Below are 14818 nucleotides of genomic sequence, written 5' to 3' on the forward strand. Positions count from 1 at the left end.
AACAGATCGAATTTAAAAAATAAAGACATGGTGATTTTATAATTTTTTTAAAATGCAAATTGGAAATGAGAAGAATTGTATTTCATAAGTCTCCTATAGTATAGACAGAATTTTTCCAGGAGGAAGATTATTGTTAGAACATGAAGTTAGCTTACTCATGCCCTTAGATAAGAAATTTTCTCCATTGTCAAAATCCATATGTCTTATTCCCATTAAAACCAGTGGGTTATTAGTGCTCAAAGCTATGCAGATGTATAAGCCTATAAAAAGCAGAATCTCTGTTTGCAAGCTGTGATTACTGGAGCAAAGCAATACTCTTACAGTTCTAATTATTTTTGTAATTTTCAGGAGGCCAGACAGTAGTTGCACAGCCACTTCATGTCCAGCAGCTTCTAAAACTCAAGCACCATCAAGCAGCACAGCAGCAGAAAGCGATCCAGCCCCAGGTTGCACAGGGACAAGCTACTGTGCAGCAAAAGGTACAGTTGTTTGCTCTCCCATTAAGTTATGCAATGCTTCTGTGGCTGGGAAATTTTGGCTCTGGATGATGAGGAGACTCCCAGAGAGTCAGTCAGGATTTCTAGGGACGAATCTTCAGTATATCTGGAGAGAAAGGGCTCTCACGTGCCTTGTAAGGTGCTTAATTATTTTTTCAGTAAGGTAGTTGGTTGGTTTGATTTCTCATGCCCCAAACAAAGATTAGGATTCCCTTTAGTCACTTCAAGTATGACCACATGTGGAAAATTCCCAGAGATTTTCACTGCTTACAATACAATTTGTGCAAAATATACTTTTTCCTCAAATGTCATGTTCTCATGTGCCATGAGAATATCATGATCATGAGAAGGCCATCTCAATGTGGCTTTTTGGAAGTGCATTATTGTATGAATGCCCTGTGTAAGAGAGAACCTTTTCAATAAATACATTAATTAGTTCTGAATACTTGTATGAATGGGTGAAAGCTTTCATCTAGTGCTCATTTTGTTATTTCTAATCCTGGGAGGGTTTTTTTTTTTCCAATAAATAAATGTAATTAATCTTGTTAGCTACATACCTGTTTTTTTAAAATCTTTTGTGGTCATTGATGCCTTTTCTTTTTTCTCTTCTGCAGATAAATGCTCAGCAGGTTACGGTCCAAACCCAACAGCAGACTTCACAACAACAAAAAGTAACTTATGCTACACAACCTGCCATTAAAACACAGTTCTTAACAACTCCAATTTCCCAAACCCAGAAACCAGGTGGAACTCAGCAAGTGCAGGCCCAGATTCAGGTACAGGTAACACAGGTTTACACCATAAACTGTACTGTGAACTGGAGAATTGTAAAGATGACAGGTGAGGTAGCATTTTAGCACCCACTCGTATTAATTCTAGTCACACTTTCATTTAAATTGACTTTTTAATAAAATTCATTGGTACTGAATATGTGCCCTTAAAGCAGGTCAGAGGAACTGTGAGCTGTAAGTTCACCTTTCCTTTTTGAAATAAAAAAAATTAAGTCACTCCTTTTTATTAAGCAAGGGATTCCATACAGTGTTTACTAGGGAAAATTCATCCAGAGTTCTTCCTGTTTCTGGCAGCCAAGTGTAGGTGACAGTTCACTTATTTTCTTTTCTGCATAACCGAATCAGTCTAACCAAGGAGAAAAAGAAGGGGGCTAGAAATTGGAAGCCTTGCTCTTTCAAAAGTATATCCCAGATAGTGTAACCCATTAGAACTCATGTGCTTCCTTCAATTTTATAGATAGGAGGAAACCATAGAAAATATGGCTTTTCCTCTTCCTCCCCTAGTTAAGTTCTTCAATTCAATGATCTCAAATGTTTTACAAACATTCAATCTTACTCTAAATGCCAAGCTACAACTTATCATGAACAGGACTTTGGAAGGGTTTTCACTTGGTAGCAGTTTTGCCAGTTTTGTTCTTTTAATAGTTTTTTATTTTGACCCAGTCTTTCTTTATTTCATGTCACTACAGGTTGCAAAACTCCCACAAGTGGTCCAGCAACAGGCTACTGTTGCCAACATTCAGCAGATGGTTTCAGTTTCCCAACAGGTGGGTTTTGCACTTGTCAAACATAGCACTAAAACGTGATCCTACTGAAAGCTCATTTATTTGGAATGTTTGTGTTTTTCACCTTATGTGTGGCATAGGCAGTATTTTCAAAGCATACAGCAAGTGCCATTCTATAAAAATGAGTCTTCAATACTGAGTCAGCTGCTGTATATTCTCTAGTCTCAAACTTTGGTAGGTGGTGCAATGTTTGTTCATCACTTATTCGTAGATAAGACAAAAAACAGATTTTAAAAAATGTTTTTTAGAGTTTGAAAAAAATTTTTAAAAATTGGTTTCTGGTGGTGTATAGTCAAAATAGCAAATAACTGAACTAATGAGCACCATCTGAGCCTTTTCTACAAAAATTAGGACAAATTGAAGGTTACAAGTTGTTTTGTTCCAGTTCACAAAGCTGTGCCAAGTGCTTTGTAAAAGTCAGAACAGTGTGGTAGCTGTTCCAAATGTGGTCTGGTAACAGACGGGACTAGGGCAAGAGAAGGTCAGATGGTTTGGTTTCCCCTCCCCTAATTACCAGGCAGTTTAATTAACACTGTTCAGAACAATGTCATCCAGATCGTTGGCAACAGGCAGTTGATTGACAGGCATGATTTAACTTTGGATGGTGGATGAAGTTATTGCCTTCAGTGCACAAAACTCTGAGCCAGTCAGCTCTTAATCTCTCACAGTTCATTTTGCAGTGTTTTAGTGCAGAATAAAATCTGTGACTGTTTATCTTAAAATGATGATAAAGTGGTATAAGCTGACTAATAATCACCTCAGATGTGAATGCTTCAAGGGCAAGGGAGACAGCAGGGCATAGAAACCTCATCAGTCAACACAAGTTGAGTTGTCCTTTGTAGTCAGTAAGAGCTCCTAGATCATTTTCAAAAGTCATCAATGTTGGCATAACTCTGGGACTGTGGGAGTCCGTGGTAAAAAGACAAATAGTTTCCCTCCCACACACACCGGTGCCATCAGTGGCAGTAGGATTAGGCCATGATAAGTACTTTTAAAACTATGGTCTTGATGTGTATGTGGCATTCTTTTTACTGCATTTTTAGTGCTTCCCACTGGATTCCTTTTGGATCAGTCAAGAGGTAATTTTTCTCCTGGAGAAGCCCTTGTAACTTTGTTATGCATCTGCATCTGACAAAGGCAGCTGAAGCTGCTCAGTTTTCATTACCTTGTCCTCTGAACAAGGAGATGTTGATTTTTTTTTTTCTCTCTTGCTCTGGAGTTACAAAAATTAGATTTCTGGATGGAGTTCACACTGTTCTACCCTAAATTGGGAATAGAGACTGGCAGCTGTAGTCTGAAAGGGTAATGGCTGGGACTGGTGGGAAGCCTCAGTGGCTTTATTTATTGTCACAATATGGGTGCAGAGTCAGCATTTTAACCTCTTTGGTCCTCTGTCTGTCCCTCTGATCGTTTCCCTGTTCCTCCACTTCCACTTCTGCATTACAGAAATTTTCCTGTATGTGCAGTAGGGTTTCTATACCTTCCATCTGTCTTCTGAATGTATCTGAGGGCATGTCATTGGATTTGCACTGCAGAGGTCTGAGTTACAGGCATGTTGGCTCTTAGTTCTGATTTATAAGGCTCTAGAAAATGTGACAGAATGGTGTTTCTCAGTGATCCCACAGAGCCTATGTTCCCAGAGTCCCTCCCAGCCTTCCTGCTTTGTTTAAGATGTCTGTCAGTTAAGAGAGAAAATACCTAAATGAGTAGGATTCCCTCTGTAGAGCAGAAATGTAATGAATGCTCAGTTTAATGCCAAACCATTCTTTTGTAATTGCCGTGTCATCCTCATGTCCAGGTACAGGCTCAGCCCCAAACTGTGACACTTTCTCAGACGACAGCAGGTCAACAGCAGGTTCAGGTGATCCCTGCAACAACTGCTACTGCTCAGGTCGTCCAGCAGAAACTGATCCAGCAGCAAGTGGTGACAACAGCATCTCCCCAGGTTCAGGCTCCAGGTGTACAGAACCCAGCCCAGACACCAGCAACACCCGAGGCCCAGAACCAGCAGGCGAAAGTACAGATGAGGACGCCGACTGTCAGATTGAAGGCACCTACTAAACCAAGTTGAAATAATGCAATAACAGGGAAAACAGCATTTCTCGTTTGCTGAAACAAGTGAGAAGCTACTCCAAACATCCAAATGAACACAAACCACCTTTATTTTTATTCTTTTTTTGTAGCAGAAGGTTTCTTGCTGGTGAACATTTAAACATGGAAACTCATATAACTTCAGTGTATTAGCAGCTGTTTAGCACTCAAAGGTGTCACTCTGTACAAGATGTGTTCTGCCTGTGTTCTCTGTGCTCATTCAAACCAGACAAACATTACTTAGGTCTAAATTCTGCCCGGCTTCTCCAAAGTGAAATGGTGATATGCCATAAATGTCAGTAAAATCCATCTGTGTTAACTTACCACACCTACCCATGGGAATATGCAGCTCTTTGCTGTAGTTCAGTGTGTGCTCAGTATCCACAGCAAAGCCACACAAAGAACCAAGTGTGGCTGATACAGCACAGTATTTTCCATCAGTACAAAAGCTGCGTGGTATTCCAGAGGTAAATTCCTCTGAAAGACCTAACACAGATTTGAAGTGCTCCCTGCAAAGTTTAGCCAGTAAATGTGAAAAACTGTAAGTACATGTAATTAAAAAGGAAAAAAAAAAGTTTCATTCTCCATTTTTGTAAGTCTTTTAAAATGTTTGTTAGTAGTTTTGTGTACAGTTTATTGAATCACCCAACCTGTGTGCTCACTCTCATATTTCACTTTAAGATAATGGATATTTTAGGCATGAATTGAGTAAATACTGTGTTGATAGTAGTTGTGTATTGAAGTGTAGCCCATTGTTTGTTTTTTTTTTTTTTTTTTTTGTAAAAGAATTGTTCAGTGGCTACAGCTAAACAGATGTAGCTGTTTCTCATGGGACTTCTGTCATGGAAAATCTCCAACTGATAAAATTTAATCTCTCAGCTTCATTCTGCTCTTGCAACATGTTTAAATGTTCAGTACTTTTTACTCGGCTTTCAGCTCGGGGGGTGGGGGGCTGGGGGAAGGGAGAATAGTGAAATTAAATCTAAGACTTAATTCTTCAACTGTGTAAAGAGTAAGATCTAACTTTTGTACTATTCTTTTACTAAAGCTAACGATGAATGTAACTTCAGGTGGGTATTTTGGATGGGAACAGAGCGTGGCCTCTTCCTCCAAATCAGTTTGCCTTATTGTTACGGAGAAAAAAAGAAGCAAAAAGCTGCATAGAACTGTGGGGGGTTTCTTTACTTTTCTTGCTTACAATGAAAAACACTTTGCAAACAGCACTGAGTGAGGAATCAAAAAGCTCTTGGTGGCTTGAAGGGATTTACTTTACTTTGGCAAGAAGACTGCTCAATGTGTAAAATCCAGACAAAATTACAACATTCCTTTTCTGAGATGATTTTAAAATTATTTTTTCCATTCTGTGATCTTTTTACTCTTTTAGGAGGGCAGCCTGATTTTAAGGGCAAGAAAAGCATATCTTTTGTTTTTACCTCTGTATGTCCACACGTGTTGGTACCTGGCAATCCACGTGGCTTAAACAGGAAAGAATACCCACCAGCTCCTCTGTGTTAGGATAGGTACAGCCTATCCTAAGAATGTTAGGATGTTTACATCGCGAATGTAAACATTGGCTCAGGCAGCGTTCCTGATTTTTTTTTTTTTTTATTTTATACCTCTTTTGTCCTGCATCATTTTTTTTTTCTTGGACCCTCAGGTCTGCAAATACAAGGGCATTTGGTTTTTTTTAAAGCTGTTTTTGCATGCAGTAGTATTCTCCTGACCCTGCCGAACCACCGGTGCCATGAACTCCTTGGCGAGCCACAGAGCTGGGATTGCTGGCAGTGGAGTAGTTTAAAATGCAAAGCAATTGCAGTGGTAATGGATAGTGACACTGTGTACAGTATAGCCTTGCTCATCCAAAACTATTGCTTAGTTAGCCCCAGTTTTACTTTTAAGTGTTTAGCTTTTATTATGTGCATGAACGTCGTGGGGGGGCGGTGGGGGGGAACAGTTCCAGCTGTTGGGTGCATCGTTGTGCTGGTCCGATTTTGTGTCTAAAGAAGCGATCGTTTCTTGTTTAGGTCAGTCGATGAAGATAAAAGTCACCTTTTTTTGTTCCCCCCCTTTTTTTTTTTCTTTCAATTTTACTTTTTCCTTTTCGATGTGTCTTTCTCCCGGGAGAGCGTGTTAGGAAAGTCAACCTGTACATAAAGTGATGAGCATTTGTACTCGACCCAGTAGGATGATAAGGAATAGTGCTGTATCCTACCTGAAGGTGTAATAAAGTGTACATTTTTATACCGCAGCCTCGCCCTGCCCTTCTGTACCGGGGGAGGGAGGGGGGGCTCGGGTGTTTCCCGCTCACGGAGGGGCCCGCGGGCGGAGGACGGGCCGGCCCCGGCCCCGCCTGCGGGCGGAGCGGCCGCGGCTCCTCCTCCTCCTCCCGGCCCGGCACCCTCAGCATGGCGAGGGCCGCCGCGCTCGCCTCGCAGCCTGGAGGCCGTGCTGGGCAGCCGCCGCCAACGCCACCGCGTCTTCGAGATCCTGGAGCCGCTGGCGGTGCGGGACGGGACGGGAAGGGAGCGGGGGGAGCGGGGCTGTGAGGGGAGCGCGGCCGCGGCTCAGACACGCTGTTCTTCCCCAGGCCCAGGAGGAGGAGGAGGACATCGTGAGCGCCGCCAGGACCTGCAGCCGGCTGTTCGGGGCGCTGCTGGAGCGCCGGGAGCTGTTCGTGGGGCCGCTGCCCGCCCAGGACGCCGCTCTGGCCGGTGAGCCCGGGCGGGCGCTGCCCAGGGGGTGTCCGGGCCGGCGGGCCCTGCCCGAGCCTCAGGCGTGTCTGTCCCACCCGCAGATCGGTACAGCGCCGAGGACAAGTACAAGATATGGATGAGGCACCGCTACCAGGACTGCGTGGGCTGCCTGGGCGAGCTGATGGGGCACGACGCCTTCCAGGTCAAGGTGGGTCCTGAGCCCGCTGCTGGCACGGGGGGTCCCCGGCGATTATCGCCCGATATTTCGGTGTGGGAGGGCAGGCAGGGCTGTAGGACATCACTTGTGTTCCAGCTCACCTCTGCTCACCTGCGGGCATGCCGCTTTCTCGGGGAACAACATCCTAGTTCATTCTTTCTCCTTTTGAAGTTACCTCCTTTGGGTCTGACCCCTGGTGTCCTCACTGAAGTGGGGGTTTTGTGTGTTGTTTTTTTAAAAGGAATTGTCACTCTGCACCCTCATGAAGTTTGTTGAGTTAGAGGCACAGTATCCATTGATCAAAATAGAGTGGAAGGGGACTTTGACTTTTCCTTTTGACCTCCTTAAGGTAAGCTGCAGAACTGAAAAGTTCCTCCTGTCAGTGACCTGATGGCTTCATGTGCCCTCAGCCACCTCAGCTCTCTCTCTGCTCCAGTGCTGCAAGAGACTGACACGGTGCTTTCCTTTACAAACCCTTTGTTAGGTGGTTGTTGATGGTTTGCTTCCTGTAAATGAGGATGCTTCACTCCTGATCTCTCGCTTCCAAGAGTACATGGAGTATGATGACGTTCGGTACTTTGTCATGAAGGCAGTCACTGCCAATATTGGACAAGTCATGCAAAAGACAAAAGAGGTAACAAATTGTTACTGGAGAGGTGGCTCTGGACTGTATATTTTTTGCCTGAAGCAGGAAGACACTAGTGGTTGATATGTTTATATGTTTGCTTTTTTTCTCAGAGGCCGCTGCCCTTTTACCAGCAGAACGTGTTTTCCCTCATTTCACCCATTAACATGCCAAACAAAGAGTCTGACATGGTCAAGTTTATGGTGAAGCAAGGTTAGTAAGCTCAACACGACGAACTGTGGGTGAAAAGGAAAATCACATTTAAGTTTTTCGTTGTGTAAAGTTTGTTAATGAAGAATGTCTGGTTCTGTGATCACCATGATTCTGAGCAGTATCAAAAATCCACATTCCTCAATCTACAGAGGGGTCTGTCATGGCCTTGTATCAAGACAAGGACATAAGCCCAAATTTTTAGGTTATCAAAGGGCTAAGGAAAAAAAGGCAGATCTTAATTTTTTGAACATCCATTTCAAGTTCAACATCTGTCTTCTCTTTGTCCTTAGAAAATCGTGAGGAATTGAAAATGTCGAAGCTGCAGGTAACTGTTCATTTGGTGCTTTAGAATTGGAATTGTATCTATTTAAAATAGAGCTTTATCTACACCAGCATGTTTTACTCACTGTTTGCAATTCTCTTTTAAGGCACACAGGCAGGTGTTTCAGAAAATGTGGCTCACTTTTTTGAAGCACAAGGTGAGTGTTGCTTCTGCCACTGATCTGTATTACTCTTTAATTAAAGGATTGCTGATCCTTAGCAATTGTGGCCATCCTTGCATGGAGCTCCTGGTGGACCACAGTGTGCTTTCAGTGTCAGATGGGAGCAGCCCAGTGACCATTTCTGTTGGATCATTCTGCCAAGAAACCTGACCTCGTATATGGTTCATTTCTTCTCTTTACTCCCAGCCTTTATTCCCCACCTTAAACTTGTCTGCTTATAAGGGTGACTTGCAGTGTAACAACTTTTCTGCACTAGCTGAAGCTTCCACAGCCCTTTTTGTGGTGACTTTCCCTTCTGAGCTGTGATGACACTGTTAATTGTGAGCACTTGCCTCTTTGAATGCACTTGGTTGTCAGGTGTCACTTGTAAACTCTCCCATTTGGGAACTGCTGCTGGAAGCAGTTCTGTATTGTCCTGGCACGTTCCCTTTTGCTTGTACCTTGCTTTCTTGAGCCACAGGTCGCTGTTACTCTCAGTTCTCCCTGCAGTGATTGTGTCACTGTGTTGTTTCATCCTTCACAGCTGCCCACTGGCCTTTACAAGAAGGTTCTTGTCATTCTGCACGACTCTGTCCTGCCTTACATGAACGAACCTACTCTCATGATGGACTTCCTGACAGTGGCCTATGGCATAGGTGAGTGACAACAGGCTTTTATCCTTTGTCATACATACCTGCAGCAGGGGACATATGGATTTGGAAACTCTGCTGGATGCAGCACCACGACCTAGAGGATAGAATAGATGTGCTTTTGGCTGGGATGTAGCAAAGGAATTAGGGTGAACTCCATTGTCCCTGAAAGTGAGATGATTTTACCTGTGTTTGTCAGTGTTGTTGCCCCTTATGCATAAAGAAAATTTTATTTAAGACTTTGGAAATAGTAGAATACTGAATTGATTTATTTTAAATATAGAGTTCAGCCAGCACTGCTGATACCTGGGCTGCATCCAGACACAAGATGCACAGATTCCTATAGAAATGTCCTCTCTGAGGAGACCTCTGCCTCCCCAGTGTGGCTTTGCTTGGGATTTAGAGGAACACATTTTTGTGTCTCAGTCATTCGGAGATTTTTCTCCTAAACTACAGCTTAATCTCTGTAAGAAACTTGGGAGCCTCTGGAAGGTTGTAGATGAAATTGTTTCACCTTTCAGCCATCACGCTGGCTCTAATTTCAGGTACTCAGCTTTGTGTTCCTTCTGGGAAGGTTTTATTATACAAACGATTGGAAGCTGATTTTTTTTCTAATTGCTTTTATTGTGTTGATTCCTGCCTGCTTCCTTTACAGGTGGAGCAATCAGTCTTCTAGCCCTAAATGGATTGTTTATTCTGATTCATCAGCATAATTTGTAAGTAAAAAGAGCATACTGTTTAAAGGAACATGGGGGTTTGCATTTATATCTTTATGTAAGAGGGACTGAAATGGATTCACCACACCTTCAGGCTTAGAAATTCCCCAGTGAGAAAGCCAAACTCTGCCCAAGAGGCTCAGCTGTTTGGATGCTGAGCTCTTTTGATAGTCTTGACTCCTTTTACAACTGAGCCTAAATATCCTCTTCTGCAGACTGTGGTTGCTCAGCACTGTAAAATCAATTTCCATTGATTTGATTACTTAGTGAAGCCGTATCTTTGGTGTCCCTTTCACTGGATCCTGTACCATTTGCAGTCAGTGGACATGGCTTCACAGCCCAAAAATGGCTGGGCACTGCAAGAACCATAAATTCACCTTACAGCTTGTTTTCAGGGGACTGTAGAGAGAAACCTAAGAGAGCTAAACAGAGCACAACAGTGATCTGGAGTAGTCTTTCATTAATGAAAGCACAGAAACCTTTAAACACGGTGCAGTCCCCCTGTGCACCACTAATGGATGTTGTATTTGCCTGTTTTTTAACAGGGAGTATCCTGACTTTTACAAAAAGCTGTACAGTCTGTTAGACCCTTCCATATATCACGTGAAGTACCGAGCTCGCTTCTTCCATCTGACTGATCTGTTTTTGTCTTCATCGTAAGTAACATCTTCATTATGTTTGCTCACATATTTTCCTCCAGCTTTTCTGTTGGCCAGAGTCTGTTTCTGAGCAGTCCCCCACATGTCTGGATATAATGTATTCAATGTGCCTACTGGATCAGGTTCATTTTTACCAAGAAAACTGAATCCAAGAGTGTTATTGTAGCGTTGTGTAATTTTTCATGTGCTATTTCTGGAGATTTGCCATGCAGCCATAGAGTTTCAGAAAGGAAAAATTGCAGTTAGTTACCAGAGTTTGAGCTACAAGTGCTTATGGATTTATTTTGATCTGTGTTCCACTATGGCTGAAAATGATGAATTCTCTGTCTTGTCTTTGCAAATATGGAAAAGTAAAATTTACAGGCTTTTTATAGATTATAAAGCTGTTCATAAATTGATGGCCTTTTGCAGACACAGAACACTGAGATGTAAAGTGTTTGACAGTCTGTCTTGATGCTGTCAGTTCATTGTACACAGGGAAGAAACTAGATAAGCAGCTGGTCATATAGTTGCCATCATCTGTTATAAAATAAACCAAGAGTAACACTTTACAGTTCAGCACTAGGCACTTAGTATCCAACCCCTTGTATTCATGGTGTGCTTTGGAGAGAGTGACAAGAACTGTGGGGTGGCTTTGCTTGTGTAGTGAGCCATTGAGCTGAAGGCTGAGTGGCTGAAAATTGTCGTCTTTCATCCCAGTTCTTCTGACCTGAAGAAGGCGCCTAGATGAGCTGATTGCTGTTAGAAATTTGCATTTTTACCATTAAAAAAAAAAAGAATTATCCTGCACATTTACATTACAGCAGCTTTATGTTCCCATTAGCAGCTGCAGTGCTTGCTGTAGTCCTGGAAATATTACATAAATTTAACACCGTGGTCTGTGCATTAATTAAATCAGCAAAATGACATTAGAAGAATATAATTAAGGTTGCCTGGCCAAGCACTCAAAAGTTTATAAAAGGACTGAATAAAGTTTGCCATGTGAATGGCTGTGTACAGGAGCTGTGCTTGGCCAGTGCCTGGAGTGGTGCCATGGTTCTGGACAGAGTCTGAGTGATTTGAGGTTATTCGTGCACTGAGTGTAAGTGCCCCCAGATTTGTTCCAGAGAGCGCACAAGACCCTGTATTGCCGCTTGAAACCATTTTGGGCTACTCCATAGCCCAAAAAATCCGAAGAGCCTCACTGATCTTTACCCTGCCACGCTGTTTTGAGGGGGGTGAAGCTGCTGTTTCCCTTGCCAGGACTTTACCAAGCTGCTCCCCTCTGCTTGTTCTCCCACAGTCACTTGCCAGCGTACCTGGTGGCAGCGTTCATAAAGCGGCTCTCCCGGCTGGCCCTCACGGCTCCTCCCGAGTCCCTCCTCATGATCATTCCCTTCATCTGCAACCTCTTCCGGAGACACCCCGCCTGCAGAGTGCTGGTGCACAGACCTGGTGGGCCAGCAGGTAAGAGGGGAGTGTTGTGTCATGCCTTTAGACAGCATAAAGAGCAGGATTCCTGTAGAGGAAGAAGGGAGATCCCAGTTTAGAGGTTTGGAAGGATCCCTCTATCCCTTGAGTTTGGGGAAAGTCAGCAGGCTGCTGCTGTGATTTCAAGACTATTACAAATGCCCCCCATGCTCTCTAAAAGTAACATGGTTCTGTAGTGCTGCCCGGGGTAACTCAGGTCATGTTGGAATGTGCCAGCTTGTTCCTGAACAATAAATGTCTTGGGAAAGAGCAATCCTGACTGCAGCACTGCTCTGGGCCTCTTGTGTTCCCTTTGGGTTTGTGCACATCACACAGGATATATCAGCTCTGTATCTCCTGTTTTCTTAGATATGTCAGAAGATCCATATATTATGGAGGAGGAGGAGCCATCTGAAAGCAGAGCTTTGGAGAGCTCCCTCTGGGAGATTCAGGTATGTCATCTAAAAATGAACATCTGCATCTGGTATGGGTCTCTTCCACCCCTGCTGCTTCCTTGACACACGTTGGCAGTGGGCAGCTCCACTCAAAAGAACGTACTGACATGTGTCCTGCAAATGAGTTGAGTTCCTGGCTGATCTTTTGGTCTGCATCGTTTTCTGTCCTAGCAAATGATTCCATACCCTGGAGAAGTTGTACATGCTATTTAGTAGGTGGCTTGTGAGCACACATCTGACCATGCAGCTGAAAAGTGGGCAGCTAACAGCTCAAACAGTCTAAATAGCTGCAAATGTACCAGGCTTTTCATTTGCTTTGGAGGGGAGAGGGACCTTCTACGTGTTTGAAAGATGCCTGAAATCAGGATTTCTTGAAGCTCTGTAGTAGCACAGTACAGTGAACTTGCCTCTGCCACAGTTGGATGTTCACTAAGCTCTGACCAGCAAAGGGCCAGACACCTGTGTGGGACTCCAGATGGATGTGTGTTACCCTGTACTTAATAGACCATCTCCTATTTGTCTTGCTTTTTCAGTCTCTCCAGAACCATTATCACCCAGATGTGGCCAAAGCAGCTGCTGTCCTGAATCAGTCACTGTCTGAGATGGAGGATGACATATCAGGGCTCCTGGAGCTCTCAGGTTATGAGGTAATGTTGCTGTGCCTCTGGGAATGACTGGAACCAGGTGGAAGGAGATTCTGGATACAGTAGCCATGTCCTGTTCATCTGCCTTGCTGCTGGGAGGGAGCTAAACTGACTTTTGGTTACCCAGAACCAGGGAAAACCAGGAAAATGTGTGCTAAATAACAGAGCATGAGCAGCAGTGGTGACAGGGCTGGCTTTTTTAAAAAGCCCTATTTGCTGGATCTTTTAAGAGGTGAGAGTGAACAGTGGTATCAGGGTGAAGAGCTTATACTGAGTTTTGACAACATTTTCTATTTTTTATTTTGTAGCTTTTTGATAAAGAAGTAAAGAAAAAGGCTACCGATGTGCCCCTGGAGTTTGAGCAAGTACGAGGTTTGTTTGGGAAGAAAAATGATATTTTTGCAGAGCACTTCAGTTTAGATTGATGCCATCTCTTACAAACACACCTGTGCAACTCCCTGATCTTAGGGACACTCACAGAGCTCCCATGTGCTCTGCAATCCTTCCCTGTGATGGAGCTGGACTGCTTGGCAGAGGTGCAGCCTTCCTCGGTGACCTTTGCCACTACCCCTGGATGGACTTCCCTGCGTTTCTCACGCTTGCAAACTGCTGCCACTTGGTATTTGGGAGGGATTTTTTCTGGGAGCAAGCTTTTCTGGACTGGTTCATGGCTGGGGTTCCAGCCCTTCCCCCAGAGCTGCTGGTGCTGGCTGTGCCTGGTGCCTGCATGGACAGACATCTCACTGCTGTTCCATGGCACTGAGAGGAACTGCAGTCTCTGACTACTCTTATTTTTCAGATGTGTTGCTTTTATACTAGAGCTGACAACCTGTTTGTAGCAAGTGACTTCAGCACATAGCTGTAAACACCTGATGATATTCTGATTATATTTTTATATGCATTTTTAAGCTCAAGTCTTCAGAGGGGTGTTTAGCTTCCTTGCACTTGTCTTACTACTCCCATGTTCGAGGCACTGAAAGCTCTGCTTTGTCAAACAACTCAGATGATGCTCAGTAATTCCGTCTGTGGAGTGGTGCTGGTGTTCCTGCATGTACATCCATCTCATGCTCTAAGGTTGTGATTAATTCCAAATGCTCGTGAGCTTTGGAAATGAGCATAATCCTGGTGACTGCTGTAGCCAGGGAGGCCAGCTGATGTGCAGTGGGAGGCTAATCCTTGAGTTTTGCTTCAGAATGATAAGCAGCTTGGTGTGGTTTTGCTTGCAGCCTGCATGTGTTGTAGGAGCTCTGGCCAGTGTGTATCCAGTTTTAACTAGTCCACTGACACTGGGTACTTTTGTTAATTTGGATTTTTCATATACTTCCAGATTTCACACAGAAATTCCATCTGATAGGATTTCTCCCCCCCCCCCCCAGGTTTTAAGTTTGAGATAAACTCCTTATTAACAAAGTCAGGACTGTTTTTTTAAACTCGTTTTCAGCAACTTAATTTTACCTCTTTAGATTTTAACTTTGCTTGTATAACTTGAAATCATATTTTGTGGAGGAGTCAAGAAAGTGGAGGCGAAGAAATCGAATTTCTGGCAGAGAACTCTGTTTAAGTCAAGGAAAACTGCAGCTGTCTTGGAGACACTGAAGTGTCACATTTTCTTCAGCCAGTTTTCCTCATGCTTTCCAAACAGTGGAATGTGTCCTTAGACTGCAGAGCTCTACCTCTTCTTTTTTTTTTTTCTTTCTGGTGCTTTTGAATTCAGGTGGGGTGTTTTTGAGGATTGAATTTTTTTCTCTTTTTTTTTTTAGAAGTCCCACTCTTTGTTCTCTGGCGAAAAGGCAACCCTGCCTCCTCCCTGGCCAGCCTGCCTTTCTTTTTTCTTTGACTTTTGGGATCTGA

The 14818-nt window shown here is 43.6% G+C and overlaps 2 protein-coding genes across 14 annotated transcripts in view; both read left to right on the forward strand.

The window, feature by feature from the left end:
• The window catches only part of LOC103754869 (E1A-binding protein p400), a 46310-nt gene extending 41368 nt beyond the window's left edge, over positions 1-4942 (forward strand). For 9 of the 13 annotated variants that reach the window (XM_018076361.2, XM_018076362.2, XM_018076371.2 and 6 more), the window contains 4 exons: positions 349-479; positions 1112-1273; positions 1978-2055; positions 3872-4942. In XM_018076361.2, coding sequence (XP_017931850.2) covers positions 349-479; positions 1112-1273; positions 1978-2055; positions 3872-4144 — 644 coding nt within the window. In that variant the 3' untranslated portion in view covers positions 4145-4942. Of the gene's footprint in view, positions 1-348; positions 480-1111; positions 1280-1977; positions 2056-3871 lie in introns of all 13 variants that reach the window. The other 4 variants (XM_018076360.2, XM_018076365.2, XM_018076366.2 and 1 more) reach the window with 2 other exon arrangements.
• A 1627-nt stretch (positions 4943-6569) lies between these two features.
• On the forward strand, positions 6570-13641 carry NOC4L (nucleolar complex associated 4 homolog). The gene is given in 16 exon segments (XM_018076475.2): positions 6570-6596; positions 6598-6666; positions 6752-6875; positions 6959-7065; positions 7316-7423; positions 7559-7708; positions 7813-7912; positions 8203-8237; positions 8341-8391; positions 8939-9050; positions 9700-9760; positions 10306-10416; positions 11702-11865; positions 12238-12320; positions 12857-12970; positions 13276-13641. Coding segments are annotated over 16 exon segments (1533 nt in total). The 3' UTR covers positions 13393-13641.
• Positions 13642-14818: the final 1177 nt, after the last annotated feature.

Source organism: Manacus vitellinus, unplaced genomic scaffold (genome assembly GCF_001715985.3).
Source record: "Manacus vitellinus isolate BGI_N305 unplaced genomic scaffold, ASM171598v3 scaffold_31_pilon, whole genome shotgun sequence".
In the NCBI taxonomy this organism is placed as follows: domain Eukaryota; kingdom Metazoa; phylum Chordata; class Aves; order Passeriformes; family Pipridae; genus Manacus; species Manacus vitellinus.